Below are 15,307 nucleotides of genomic sequence, written 5' to 3' on the forward strand. Positions count from 1 at the left end.
CCCCTCTTACTACTTTGCACCATCCTTCTGAGAACACTGCATCCATCACTCCACCTTCCCCTTTCAAGGGCTCCCCTCTGCCTTAAGGGGGCAAAATCCAAACTCTGGAAGAGCAAAGCCTCTTTAGGATCTGGTCTCACTCTCGTCTCTCAGTCCACCTTGCTCCTAAGCTCCAGCTGGTCCTCCTTCGGGGAGGTGATGGTGGCAGTCCTCATCAGGCTCTGTAGGCCTCTCCTCCCTCCAGATGTAGCTCAGGTGCCACTTCCTCTAGGAAGCTTTCCTGGACTTCCTGTCGGAGGCGCATCTTTCTTGTTTCCCAGGGCCTCTGCCGTAACACTAAGCATGCTTTTATAAGTATCTGCTCAGTTGCCTGTCCTCTGCACTAAACTGTGGTGTTTTCAGGCAAAACAATTATCTTTTATTCCCTGTCCCTAACACCAGGCAGCCAGTAGGTACTCAAGGAAAGTGATCAGCATAAACAGTTTTGGCCAAAAATGAAACAACTTGGTTTGAGGAATCAGCGTGAAAGTTAGTGAATCCACTCCTCTCGTGGCACAAGGCTGCACAGGCGTTCCTTAAGGCCTGCGTGGATATCCAGTGCCTGCACGTCTTTCTTGGTGTTTTAGCTCGCGCAGAATTAACCTGCACAACTACAGCGGGCACACAGCTGCACTGGCATTGGCTAAAGCTTTTTTTTCTTTTCCCCAGCAGAGCGCACGAGGGCCTGCAAAGGCACGCCCAGAGGGCCGAGGTTAAATCCTGCGCCCTTTGTTCGCGGCAGCGGAGAGCGAGCGGCTCCATGCCCGCCGCCCCCGCTGGGTGCAGGGCCGGTTAGGGCCGAACATTTCGCACAGACGCACCCGGGAGCACCGCGTCGAGCGGAGCGCGCGTGCGCCAGGTCTTGCTCTAGGTCACCCTCGCAGCCCTAGGATCCCGCGCTCTGCGGCGCCCTCCGCCCGGGCCTGGCCTCGGTGCCAGGCCGTCTCCCCGGCCCGCGGCCGCCGCTGGCGGGAAAGCGCCCGGCGTCCCGGCGTCACGCGCCAGCAGCCAGGCACGCGGGGCGGCGCAGGGCGGGACGAGGCGGGGAGGGGGCGGGGCCAGCGCAACGGGGCGGGGCAGACGCCGGGCACAGGAAGCGCCGGGAGGCCTGAGCCGTCCCAGGGTGCCCCGCGCGGCGTGGACTCGGGCAGCTGCCGCCATCCCGCTGGAGAGAGGGAGAGAGAGGCCCGCCCGCTCGCCGGCCGGGCCAGTGTGAGCCAGTGCGTGAGGGCGCGGGGGGCCGTGTCAGCGAGACGCAGAGCGCAGCCGCCACCACCAAACGGACATGTTGAAGACCGGCGCTGCCGCCGCCTCCTTTTCCTCATCCTGCGAACGGGACTGAGAGGGGGCCCGCCACCTCTTCGCCTCTGCCTCGGCCGCCCGCCTCGCCGCTTCGGCCGCAGCCTCTTCCTGCCCGGGCCTCGGGCTCCGCCGCTCGTCGCCTCCCCCCAGCCACCAGGCCCGGTTGGTTTCCCGGCCCCGCTCCGCCGCGGCGCGAGGTCTATGTGACCGGCGGGCCCGGAACAGCCGCCGCCGCAGCGCGAACATGGACGCCGTCAACGCCTTCAACCAGGAGGTAAGGGGTGCTCGGGGCAGGGGGGTGCCGGGCCTGCTGCGGGAGCCGGGGCCCGTTTCTCCCGCCGCCTGAGGTTTAAAGCTTTGGTCCGGGTGGGGACGCTTCCTGCCCCGGTTCCGGGGCGGCGGGGCCTGCACGGAGCGGGGCCTGTGGCCCGGGAGAGGTCGCGGCGACCACGGGAACTGACCCTGCACCCCTCCCCCCACTGCCCACCCCCGGACGGCGACCTCGGGCTTCCCCCCCTCGCCCCCTTGCGGCCTCCCCTAGCCCAAGTCTGTGCCCGTTCCTCTAACTTGTCCCTTTTTTGGGTCCGGGCGCCCTCGCTGTCTCTTCCGCGAGCCCCGTTGTCGGGTTCGCAGTGCTGGGAGCCCGCAAGGGGCTAAGAAAGAAGCGCGGGCGGGCGCGTGGGGTTGGGGGCGGGGGAACGGGAGCATCTGCCGGTCGTGGGGCTGGCGGAGCGGTGGCTTCAGCTCTCCTGTTGCTCAGGCCGCGGCGCGTCGACGACTGGACTCTGATCCCGGGTCTGGGAGGAGTTGGAGAGGGTGTTCATCCCCCTTCTCCGAGATTCACGCACTTGGGAAATAGGGCTAATAAACGGAGAGGGGGTGGCTCGTTATAATAATTTAAAGTCGTGAACATAACCCTCTTATAGGCTCTATAGCCCCAACGTGACGCCTAAAAAGTTGAATGGGAGAGAAGAGTATTCGCTCCGCCTTAGTCCGCTAGAAGGCTGGCGTTGTCCTCCAGTTCCCTACCCTCGCACCCCTCCCGAGGTAGTTAATCCTCCGCTCCCTTCTACGAGGACATTTACATGTGAAAACCTCTCCAAACCGGGAACAAAGCTGCCTGCGGCCTTAAAGTTCTCTAGTTGTTTCTCTGATCATTCCAGGTGTTGCTTTTGGAGTGTAGAGTCCATACATCCTATTTGTCAGAATCGATTTGGGAGGAGGAGACTTGGCTATTGATGATTTAAAATGCGGTTACAGAATGGGAACTATTGTCATGGGTTGAGCTGTATTGTCTTCCCTTTCCAAGTACCAAAGATAAAGCAACATTGAAAAATCAAATGTAGTAGTTCGAGATGTGTGGATGTGGCATTAAAAACGTGCTGCATCTCACAGATTTTGTAGGTTTACTTGTAACAATTATGGTGCAATAACTTTCCTTTAGATTTGCGGTGCTATAATATATGGGACTCTCCAATTACACTGCAGTTGAGACAATTTATTGCCATATAAGTTACCCTAAAAATGATTTTCTTCAATTGATGGGTAAATAAAATGCCCTAACTGCAGTAGTTGCAGCTGGTAATGGACAGTGTCTTGTAAAAGTTCAGTAGTGATGATTTTCAAAACAATAAAAATAATATGTCCTAGTTTTTGATCGCCAGAGAATTTGTGATAATGCTCCAACTATTTTAGGGTTGGAAGTTGATTGTTTTGTGAAGGTAAAATTCACTGGAATGTTGACTCCAGGCTCCATGAGGGCAGGAAGTTTCTGTTCCTTTCCCGCCTTCTCTCCCAATCAAAACAGGTGCTTTGCAAATAATTGTTGAATGAGAATTAAATGGCACAACAGTAGTTAAAATATTTCAAGTACATTTTTCTCCCAACAGTGAATGTGTTTTTTAAAAATTTATTTCAGAATCGGAAGAAAGAATGTTTTTGATGAAAGAAGAGGATTTTTAGTTTATTCTTAAGATCAGAAGTATTCTGATTCAGGCGTTATGGAAGTTGACATCAAGCACATTGTTAAGCAAAGTATTTTCTATTAATCCTGAAAAGGCACCATCAGTAATTTTTACTTTGAAAAACCAAAGTTAGGAATGGTATTGATTCCTTGAAAAAGGGAAGTGATATTTGACCTTTTTAAATGTGCAGAATGAGCATTTTCTTATCATTGTTCATTTTCCAGTTCATTTCAGTTCTATTCCTAGTCTTTGTGAACGGCAAAGAATGCCAACTCTCTTCTGCTAAATTAAAACTCTTCTAGAGAAATTAATCTGACTTTAAAATTCATCTTACTGTGCCTACTTGATTTGTAGTGCTTCTCAACTATTTCTCCCCATTCATGAAATGTTCTTGATTCATTCCCCATATAATCTTGAATCTCTCAAATCTGATCTTCACTTAAACTTCTGAGTGCCTGCTCACCTGCACAGCCACGTCCTGAGTACTGTAGGGCTACCAAGCATCTCAGTCACCTAAAAGTCTAATCCAGTAGAGGACATAAGACTTAGACAAATAACTTTAATATGATGTGGTAGAACAGCTTCCTTTGGGATCCTTCCATTGCAGTGTGGCATAGCCATTGGAGATCAGTGAAGGCTTGGGAAGAGGAGCAGGTATCAGTTTTAGGACTTCAGAAGATGTAGGAAGCAGTGATCGAAGGACAGTAGTGTTGAAAAGTGAGTTATTTTGATTCTGAAGGCTACTGGAAAGTAAGGATGGTAAAGTAGTTTGAGCCTGACAAGTTTCATGTTTGCCTAATGTGTTTGAATTTCATTTTTAGGCTGTAGGTAAACATTGAAGGTTTTAAGCAGTGGGATAATGTAATCAAAACGGTTTCATTCATAGTCGTATGCATTATAGGAGGCAGAGACTTGGTAGGAAATATAAGTAAAACCTGAACTTGGCAAGTGTATGGTGGGAATGGAGAGTAGAGAAAGGATGTGGGCCAAAGGAATCCATGGACCTTGGCATCTGATAGGTTTATAAGCACCTTTTGTCCCCACATCCTAAGGGCTGAGAGAGTGGTGATACCACTCTCTCAGCCCTTAGGTTAGCCCTTGTGTTAGTGGTGATACCCTAACACAAGTCATCAAAAGCCTACTTAGTAGAGAAGAAATGTGTTTGATTTTTGAACAGGTTGAGTTTGAGTTAATTGTGGAACCATCACGTGGAAATTTTTGGCAAGCAGTTGGGCTTATAGGACTTAAACTTGGAAGCAACTAGGAGATAGAGGGAGACATCCAGGAGTTCAGATGGGAAAGGTGGGGGAAAATTGAAAGGGGGAACAAAAGGAATTAATATAAGACCAATGGCATGTCAGGCACTTATATGTACACATGTCTAATTTAATATGTATTCCCACAACCCTGCATAGAGTCCAATTACAGATGAGGAAGCTGATTTTCCAAGAAATTATAATAAATAATAACTCCCCCAAGGGCATATTGCTAGTTAATGGCAGAACTAGGATTTGAACTCGGATCTCTCCACTGAAGATAATATTTTGTATAGTATGAGGGGACTTGGCCACTGAAATGTTTGAGGGCAATGGGATTTGAAATTTAGGGTTGAATGGTGATGGGAGATAAGGAAATAAGAGGTAGCTAGTGTAAAGTAGTCTTTAGAGATTTGGTTTTGAGGGATTAGAGGGAAACGTTGCTTAAGGATGAGGGAAGGAAGGGCAGTTTACAATGTACTAGGCACTGGTGAAAGGCATTACCTTCGTTTATAATATATATAAGGCTTTAGCTTTAGTTAGTAGTGTTGAATCCCTAGTCTCTTAGATGGGAGTAGAGGCTTTAGCATTTTCAAGGAAGGGGGTGTAGAAAAGCATAGTTTACCAGCAAGAGGGGGGATGGCTAACTTGAAGCAAAATTATGGATAAGAGAAATGGGACAAATCAGAAGTGCAGGTAAAAGACGTCCATCTCAAAGAAGGAAAGGAAGATAGGAAAGATGAGGTTATTAAAGATACCCATTTAACAGAATATTTGGAGAACTTTTATGGCAAGACATGTATTAAGTATTGTGAAAGATGAAAAGATGAGTGAAAAACAATCAGTTATCAATTATGGCTAATACTTAGTGGTGTCTGTTGTATAGTTTATACACTTCTGAATTATGAAGAATTTGCTAAAGTTTGTGGAATAGAATAAAGAGTATGGTTTTTGTTGTTGTTTTTTTGTTTTTGTTGTTGTTGTTTTTTGTTTTTTGTTTTTTGTTTTTTTTTTTTGAGATGGAGACTCGCTCTATCCCCAGGCTGGAGTGCAGTGGCGCAGTCTCAGCTCACTGCAACCTCTGCCTCCTGGGTTCAAGCGATTCTCCTACCTCAGCCTTCCGAGTAGCTGGGACTACAGGAGTATACCACCACGCCCAGCTAATTTTTGTATTTTTAGTAGAGATAGGGTTTCACCATGTTGGCCAGGATGGCCTTGATCTCTTGACCTCGTGATCCACCCTCCTGGCCTCCCAAAGTGCTGGGATTACACGCGTGAGCCACTGCGCCCAGCTGAATTGTATTTTTTAACCCATTGACTGTATTTTTAGTGTTTAACCCATCTTGCCTACATCCTGAAGAATTGTATCTTGCCCCTCCCACTTTTTTTTTGCATCATCTGCAGTTTTAAGACATTTAAAGTACAAAAATAGTCCAGGCACAGTGGCATACACCTGTAATTCCAGCACTTTGGGAGGCCAAGGTGGGTGAATCACGAGGTCGGGAGTTAGAGACCAGCCTGGTCAACATGGTGAAACCCTGTCTCTACTAAAAATACGAAAAATTAGGTGGGCCTCCTGATAGGTGCCTGTAATCCCAGCTACTCGGGAGGCTGAGGTAGGGGAATCGCTTGAACCCTGGAGGCGGAGGTTGCAGTGAACCAAGATTGGGCCACTGCACTCCAGCTCGGGCAACAGTACGAGAGTCCATCTCAAAAAAAAAGTACAAAAATAGTGCAGAGAAAATAAAACAGTTAAGAATATACAGTTGTTACTATTTTGTGTTTTTAATTTAAAAATAAAATATAAAGTCTTCCTTTCATCCTCACTCCAACCCCAACTCTCCTCCCACTTGCAGGAGAGACAGTCAGATAATTTAGTATTAATCTCTGTGGTCCATAAACAATATGTAATATTCTGTGTTTGATACTGGAGTGTAGTGGCACCAGCACGGCTTACTGCAGCTTTGACCTGCTTTTTTTTGTTTGCTCAAATATTAATACTATTAAGATTTAGTTAACATTTTGCTGACAGGCTGAAATGAACTTTTCAAGCATGTCTCTTTGTACTCATGTGTAGGAATTTCTGTGGGACAGCTATTCTCAAACTTTTTGGTTTTAGACCCATTTATTTGTTTTATGAGACAGTGTCTGGCTCTGTGGCCCAGACTAGAGGGCAGTGGCACGAACTCCACCCATTGCAACCTTCACCTCCTGGGCTCAAACCATCCTCCTGTCTCAGCCTCCCAAGTAGCTGGGACTACAAACCTCTGCCACCATGCCTGGCTGATTTTTCTATTTTTTCTGTAGACATGGGGTTTGCTTTGTTGCCCAAGCTGGTCTCGAGCCTCTGAGCTCAAGTGATTAGCCCACCTTAGCCTCCTAAAAGTGCTGGAATAATAGGCATAAGCCACCACGCCTGGCTAGATCCTTTTAAATTCTTAAAAGTTAAGGGCCAGAGAGAGCTTTTGTATCTATTGGTTATTATATTTATTGATATTTACCATATTAGAAATTTAAACTGAGAAATGTGTTTATTAATTTACTAAAAATAACAATAAACTTATTACAATATGTTAGCATAAATAACATTTTTAATGAGAAAAGTAACGTTTCTAAAACAAATTAGTAAGAGTCACATCATTTTACATTTTTGCACATCTCATTTAAACTTTGGTTTAATAAAACCTGGATCCTCGTTCCAGTTTTTCATTCAGTCTGTTGCAATAACACACATCAGGTAGCCTCTGGAATATACTGCTACATACTTCTGAGAAAACGAACAAAAAGGCAAGAAATATCTTAGTATTGATATGAAAACAGTTCTGATGAAAAGGACTCAGACCTCTCAAAGGTCCTTAGATTCCTTTTTGAGAACTGCAGTGCTGAGATGCTATGCATATAATGCTACTTTGCAGTATAGAAAAAAATGCGAGTACTTGTATATTCATGGTTATCTTTAAAGTTGGACATAAATTAAGCTTTACGAATACTTAATGTACGAATTGACATTGGTACACTTATCGTGTTGGGCTGTCAGTCATGTTGTTCTGAAGGAAGAGTTGAGTTTTGCATCTTAGTGGGGAGCTTGCTACTTCTTATTCTCACTGCAAATTGTTCTGTATGACTATTGTTGATTACTAGGGATGATTGTTTTCTAGAATTTAGTTCATCTGATGGGGATACCTTATTAAGTATTTTTTTTAACCTGTAGTATTAATGTTTGGGGTTCAATCATTTCTGAGATGTTTATGTAAAGACATATAGATAGAGGGGTCAAAGTTCTTTACTGTATGGAAAAGATGTAGAGAACCAGGTCGATTATTGGCAGTAGAGTTGGAGATTTCCCTTGCCAAAGTTGACCATGTTGTGCTGTTATCCCAGGAGTTTTTGAATGTTGAAAGTTGGTTATACATAGTTTTCTTTCTCTACTTTCTTTACCCAGGGAATTCTTAGTCTCTGACAAGGGTATTGGTCTGGCTTTATAGTGATTGCAATAAAGTGATTCTTCAGAGCTTTCTGTAGTGGGATTTATCATTGATGTTCTTGTTGTAAGTATTTCCTTCCCTAGTCTATCGTTTTGTCTGTATTTTGTTTCCGAAAAAATTACATGAACACCTAAGGAATTGATTCAGAGAACAATTAGAATAATGGAAAGGTTGGTTTCTAAACCTTGTGAAACAGAATTCGGGTTAAAACTGTACCTACTAGAGAGATGACACAATTGTTAGTGTTTTTTTGGGGTTTTTTTGTTTGTTTTGTTTACCACATAGGAAGCCACTATAAAAATTGTAGGTTGTTCTGTGTCATGGAGCACAAGCAAACATAATTTACTTCAGAATTCAAAGTAACTTTTCTGTATGTATCTGCACACATTCAAATCTCATTTGAAATACACCTTGATAACTTAGTAGGGAAAAAAATGTTACGTAAGTAATGAACCTTTACTGTTATTCATAACATTTGTTGAGACAATATGCCAAATCCTTTTTTAGCACACTTCGGAGCAACAGCATACAACTTTCATAAGCTGAAAACTACACTTTGTTGTCAGGTATATAGCAGAATAAGCAGCTTACCTATTAACAGTTCAAAATTTTGGTAACATTGGTTATTTATTAGTATTATGTTTCTGTCAAACCACAGAAAATAGAGGTGGGTAATAGTTAAATTTGCATTAGAATAGTCCTTACCAGAATCTGTTGAGAGCTTAGGAGAGACATGTCTACATTTCTGTGTTACTATTAAGTGTAATTAATACTGTGCTGCTGTGATTTTGAGAACTACAAGAGATTTTACAAACAATATTATAATTTATTATACCCGATCGCCTTCAATCCTGTTCAATATTTGCATGGTTTTTTTGATTACATTTCATTGCTGAGTAGTTTGAGCTTTTTATTGGTGCTTTTGAAGACATAGATAAGTATACAGAAACTGATATTCCAGTAAAGTGCACTATACCAGATTAGTAAATTCAGGAAGAAAACCAATGTAACTCAGGAGTGGAGTTAAGAATTAGAAGCCTGGGTTTTTACTAGGGGGTAGAGGAGAACAGCAGGGCTCAGTGAAAGGTGGATGGCCATCCAAATACCTCTTGAAAGTTATAATTTATGCTTGGATAATTGGTGATTCTTGGTATAAATCCGTGTGGGTCAGTGATCCCAGTTGGAAGAGACCAGAGAACAGTGGTGTAGCTAGCATATTTGACATCCAGAGCAGACTTTTTTTAAACACACCCTTTTTTGTGTAGCAAAATTGTTTTCAGAAATAATCATGAAATGAATAATGGAAATGGCCAGAAAGGAAACTTGAACTGTATGTGCGCATGCACACACACCCACCACACACATACTACATATAAATCATACCAGACTTTTAAATTGTGTTAATATATGTTTTTTGAAATAGTGGAAAAACTTATCTGCATACTGATATGTCACAACAATGAATACGAATATTACAGTTTTTTTTTGTTTTTGTTTTGTTGTTGAGGCGGAGTATTGCTCGTCACCCAGGCTGGAGTGCAGTGGCACGATCTCGGCACATTGCAACCTCCATTTCCTGGGTTCAAGCAGTTCTCCTGCCTCAGCCCTGCCTAGTAGCTGAAATTACAGGCACATGCTACCAGGCCCAGCCAATTTTTGCATTTTTAGTAGGGACGGTGTTTCACCATGTTGGCCATGCTGGCCAGTTTCTTTAAAAGTCTTAGGCAGATTTGTCAGTGACTGTTAAAATTGATGTTCACATATTTGTGTTCAGTAGACAGTTACAACCAGATTTATTCATCTGTTTTCACCCACAGTTAAGAGCACTTTTAATTAATTTTAATTACAAAGTGTTGTATATACAGCAACACATACACAAATAGGAAGTTTTCAACATAATACTGTGTTTGGCAGTGATTTATAAGCACACTTCACAATAAATTCTAGAAATCACAATACTATCCACGTATTTTTTTCAGCATTGAGTGTAATGACTTTCTTGTTTTTTAGATGGAATCTTGCTCTCCCCCAGACTGGAGTACAGTGGCACAATCTCAGCTCACTGCAACCTCCTCCTCCTGGGTTCAAGTGGTTTCCGTGCCTCAGCCTCCTGAGTAGCTGGGATTATAGGCACGTGCCACCACACCTGGCTAATTTTTGTATTTTTAGTAGAGACGGGATTTCACCATGTTAGTCAGGCTGGGTCTTGAACTCCTGACCTCATGATCCACCTGCCTCAGCCTCCCAAAGTGCTGGAATTACAGGCGTGAGCCACCACACCCGGCCTTGAGTGTAATAACTTTGAAATGCCGTAGTCAAAATTTTACTGAAATGGTTATCACCTAAAAATTCAATGTAAATGTCTATTATATTTGATAACCACTTTTGATATTCACGTACAAGGAAATACAGCTTCCTTGTACTTTGTTCCTTAGTGATAGCATCTCTATGATTCTTGTTCATGGGTTTTCACTTTTAAAGTTTTATTATATTTATCTTTATATTTGTTTGAGGCTGATTCTGGTTGGTTGTAAATATTTATGCCAGAAAAAATACATCTCAGGAAAGAAAAATTGGACACAGCTATAATTTTGAATATACTATTTAAACATAGGAATATATATAGGTACAATAGGATTGGAGTCATGCTGAGCCTGAGGGGAGCTGAAGCAATCCTGAACCTTTTTGTACTTACTCTCCAAATGAACAGGTATATCAAATCTGCAAAAACTGACTATATAACTGGGGGATTTCCTAATAAACTTCCAATTAAGATGGATTGCTTATTAAAGGGTATGTAATAAAAATGTGCAGATTTGATATTTATATGTTGTTAAAACTCAGCAGTAACCACAGCAACCCCTTAAGAGTATTGCCAAAATATTTTGGGGGTGATATATTTTATCCCTGGTGTTATTTAGAATTGCCTGTGCTCAGGCCTGTAATCCCAGCACTTTGGGAGACCAAACATTGAGAAACCCTCTCTGTACTAAAAATAAAGAATTAACTGGGTGTGGTAGCTTATGCCTGTAATCCCAGCTACTCAGGAGGTAGGAGAATCGCTTGAACCCGGAAGGTGGAGGTTGCAAGGAGCCTCAGATCATGCCATTGCACTTCAGCCTGGGCTGGGCAACAGAGCAAGATTCCATTTAAAAAAAAAAAAAAAATTGTTCGTGCTTGATGGTGATAAAAGAACAAAATCAAAGTCTTGCTATGTTATTTAGTCTTGATAGTTCACCCACTTACTGCCTGCACCTGGGTGGACTGCTCCCCTTGCCTCACTCTAGGTATGCAGTTGCATTAAAGAGCAATAGTTGACCAATCCACTAGTCTATGAAGTCTCCCTCTGCGATATGCCCAATATATCTTAATGCATTCTATCATGAGTGTTCCTCTGTATTTCCTCCTTTTGACTTTCAGTTAAAGTAGAATTTTAATACCCTGCTTAAAGGAAACCTTTAGTACCAAAAATTACTGATATCCCTTTTAAACCCTTTAAGAAATATATAACAGTCTTTAAACTTTAATGGCCATATGTGACTTAGTTTACCTTAATTAAGAGATGCTGAATGATAAATCACTTTAGATAGGGCAGCCAAGTTTGGGGATCAGTTGAAATAAGTACAGATAGGGATATATTTTATAAAGCAAACCTGTAGAGATGGAAAATAGATTATTGGCTGGCAGAGAGCAAAAGGAGCAATGGAGAGTGACTGGTAATGGGGATGGGATTTGTTTTGGTGGTGATGAAAATACTCTATAAAGTATTGATGGGTGCACAACTCTTGAATGTACCAAAAACCACTGAACTGTACATTTTAAATGGATGGGTTTTATGGTATGTGATTTATATTGCAAAGCTGTTGTAAAATACACAAAAAATGTCAGGTTGTATCATAACCATTTTGTTGTTTACTTGCCTTACCTAATTTTCTATCAAGATGAAAACAGTATCCAGTAGCCTCTGCATGGCTCTGTAAATTATTTTGTTGATCCCGAATCCTAAGTTTGTTCAAAGGATAGGTTTAGTTTTGACATACTATTTTAAGGAGTAGTCCAGTAGGAACAGTTCACGGGAAGGACAAAAAGAATCCTGCATTTGCCCATTAAATAACCAGGTGCTGGCTAATGAGTTAGGTGTTGTGTACATGTCTTTGCATTCTTTCCATTTTAAAAGTAAGGAAACTAGAGAAGTTTGGTGAATGGTCTGAGGTCACACAGTGTGAAAGTAACAGTTCTGAGATTTGACTCAGTTCTTTTCAGAGCCCATCTGAGTCTAGTCCACAGTCCCACATGGCTGCTGTGAAGTTTTTGAGCAGTGAATCCTTATCTAATGGACTATTTATATGGCGAGAACACTAAGTGAACAGCTTTTGTACATCTGAAGCATGGTAGCAAGTGATAACTATCAAAATAATGTATACTTTTGAAAGGACTTGTCACAGTTTAAGAATAACAAGGTTTGGTTAAGTTTTTGAGGCACCCACAGTAATGCAGTAAATGTAATCAGCGTTTAAAACTGAAGGTGTCTATTCTTTTAACCAGTTTATACTCAATTAAAAATTTTAACTCATTAAGGATTTTATAAATGCTAAGATTAAAATTGTTTTCCAATTAAATGATTTTATATCCTGGAATTAATTTTTATTTCTTGTATTGATGACTAGGAAGAAGTGTTTAATTCACAGAAGTTCATTAGTGAGACACAATAAATGTGATGTTTAAATATGGCACCTGTGCTGCTAAAGTAGAGCAAAGGCATGGATAAAAAACATTTGGCATTTCCTAAAATCACCTCCTGACCTGTCTTTCAAGCTAGTGAAAAGGAAGAAGTTGTGGATTGATTTGGGAAGTACATTTGGAAAATGACCTAATGTGATAAGCTGGAACCAGTAGAGTTAAAAGCCCTGGTGAGGTATACAGCCTTGATTCAAAAAGTGGAAAGTCTGAGTGAAGGGTAGACCCTGGGAAATTTAAGGGAGGCAGTGTAAAATTAAGAATACATGGCCGGGCACAGTGGCTCACACCTGTAATCCCAGCACTTTGAGGGCCGAGAAGGGCGGATCACCTGAGTTCAGGAGTTCGAGACCAACCTGACCAACATGGAGAAACCCCGTCTCTACTAAAAATACAAAATTAGCCGGGCATGGTGTCACATGCCTGTAATCCCAGCTACTTGGGAAGCTGAGGTGGGAGAATCACTTAGACCCACGAGGAGAGGAGGCTGTGGTGAGCCGAAATCGCGCCATTGCATTCCAGCCTGGACAACAAGAGCAAAATTCCATCTTAAAAAAAAAAAAAAAAATACATTAGGGCATACTTTATAGAATAAGTCTTCAGAAATTAACTATTAATACCTAGAAAATTAGTTCTGCCGGGAGTAAATGATAATAGAATAAAGGTTCGATGATACAATTAAATAGTGAAAAATAATGCAGATGAAGTTTAAACCATTGTCTATTATATTCTGTTTTTTCTTTTCCTTTTTTTTTGAGACAGAGTTTTGTTCTTGTTGCCCAGGCTGGAGTGCAATGGCGCAATCTTGGCTCCCCGCAGTCTCCACTTCCCGGGTTCAAGTGATTCTCCTGGCTTAGCCTCCTGAGTAGCTGGGATTACAAGCGTGTGCCACCTTACCTGGCTAATTTTGTATATTTAGTAAAGATGGGGTTTCTCCATGTTGGTCAGGCTGGTCTCAAACTTCCAACCTCAGGTGATCCGCCCACCTCGGCCTCCCAAAGTGCTGAGATTACAGGTGTGAGCCACTGTTCCTGGCCTATATTCTGTTTTCTTAATGTTCTTAGTGCACATAGAAATATAAGTAGTTAATCTATAAATGATGTTATATTTATTATTAAATGTAATTTAGCAGTTCCATGTGTTTATTTGGTAAAACATTTCTTTAAATTCTGGAATAGAAGAAAAGTCAACAAGATTGTGGGAGAATATGGTATAGTAAAATTTAGGAAGAAGTAAGTATGAAAATTTTTTTAACCCTTTGAATTTGGATATTATGTGCAGTTTTGTTGCTTATGAAAGTACCTGGTTTGGAATCTCTTGAAATCTGAAGAGTAAATTTTATGCAGAAGTAGTTGGAACTGTTTTGTAATGTTTACATTCAAACAAGACTCTGCTCAGTCGGAGCAGGCAAATGGTATTGCATCTTTCCCCTATTTGTTTTAAAAAGCTTTTCGGGGCGGAATGAGGTGGCTCAGGCCTGTAATCCCAGCACTTTAGGAGGCTGAGACTGGCAGATCCCTTGAGGCCAGGAGTTTGAAACCATCCTGGCTAACATGGCAAAACCCCATCTGTACCTAAAAAAAAAAAACTTTGTAAATTTTCTCTACCTTAGGAGTATTTCATATTGACAATGCCAAATTTATCTTGTTTTCACACCTTCCTCTAAGCAAGTGGAAAAGTGGTTACATGTTTAGGTTTCAAAAGGTTTGAGTCTGTGACAAGCAAATGAAATTTATATGGGAGTAAGCTATATATCAGTAATTAAAGGGACACTTTCTTTAATGAAGATGTTTTAAAAAATATATAGGCCAGGCGCAGTGGCTCACGCCTGTAATCCCAGCACTTTGGGAGGCTGAGGCGGGCGGAGCACCTGAGGTCAGGCATTTGAGACCAGCCTGACTAACATGGAGAAACCCCATCTCTACTAAAAATACAAAAAAATTAGCCGGGCATGGTGGCACATGCCTGTAATCCCAGCTACTCGGGAGGCTGAGGCAGGAAAATCGCTTGAACCTGGAAGGCAGAGGTTGTGGTGAGCCGAGATCACCCCACTGCACTCCAGCCTAGGGAACAGAGTGAGACTCCATCTCAAAAACAAACAAACAAAAAAAAACAAAAAGACAAAAAACTTGAAAAGAGCAAATTAAATATAAAGCAAGTAGAAGAAAGGAAATAAATAAGACTATAGGCGCCCGCCACCTCGCCCGGCTAGTTTTTTGTAGTTTTAGTAGAGACGGTGTTTCACTGTGTTCACCAGGATGGTCTCGATCTCCTGACCTCGTGATCCACCCGTCTCGGCCTCCCAAAGTGCTGGGATTACAGGCTTGAGCCACCGCGCCCGGCCAACACCGTTAACATTTTAAGAGTATTTCCTTTGTCTTTTTTTCTCCTCCACTTGCGTTTGGAAATTTTTATATAGTTACCAGATCTTTTTAATAGCATGAAGTTCTCTATGAGAATATCTAATAATTACCTTACATAAATTTCTAGAAGTAGAATTACTGGTTTGAAAGGTATGGACATT

At 42.3% G+C, this 15,307-nt stretch overlaps 1 protein-coding gene across 13 annotated transcripts in view; it reads left to right on the top strand.

The window, feature by feature from the left end:
• The first annotated feature begins 1,159 nt into the window (after nucleotides 1-1,159).
• The window catches only part of SCAF4 (SR-related CTD associated factor 4), a 61,292-nt gene continuing 47,144 nt past the window's right edge, over nucleotides 1,160-15,307 (top strand). For all 13 annotated transcript variants that reach the window (XM_015133035.3, XM_015133037.3, XM_015133036.3 and 10 more), the window contains exon 1: nucleotides 1,160-1,615. In XM_015133035.3, the coding sequence (XP_014988521.3) occupies nucleotides 1,586-1,615 (30 nt within the window). In that variant the 5' untranslated portion in view covers nucleotides 1,160-1,585. The remainder of the gene's footprint in view (nucleotides 1,616-15,307) is intronic.

This window comes from Macaca mulatta, chromosome 3 (genome assembly GCF_049350105.2).
Source record: "Macaca mulatta isolate MMU2019108-1 chromosome 3, T2T-MMU8v2.0, whole genome shotgun sequence".
Lineage (NCBI taxonomy): Eukaryota > Metazoa > Chordata > Mammalia > Primates > Cercopithecidae > Macaca > Macaca mulatta.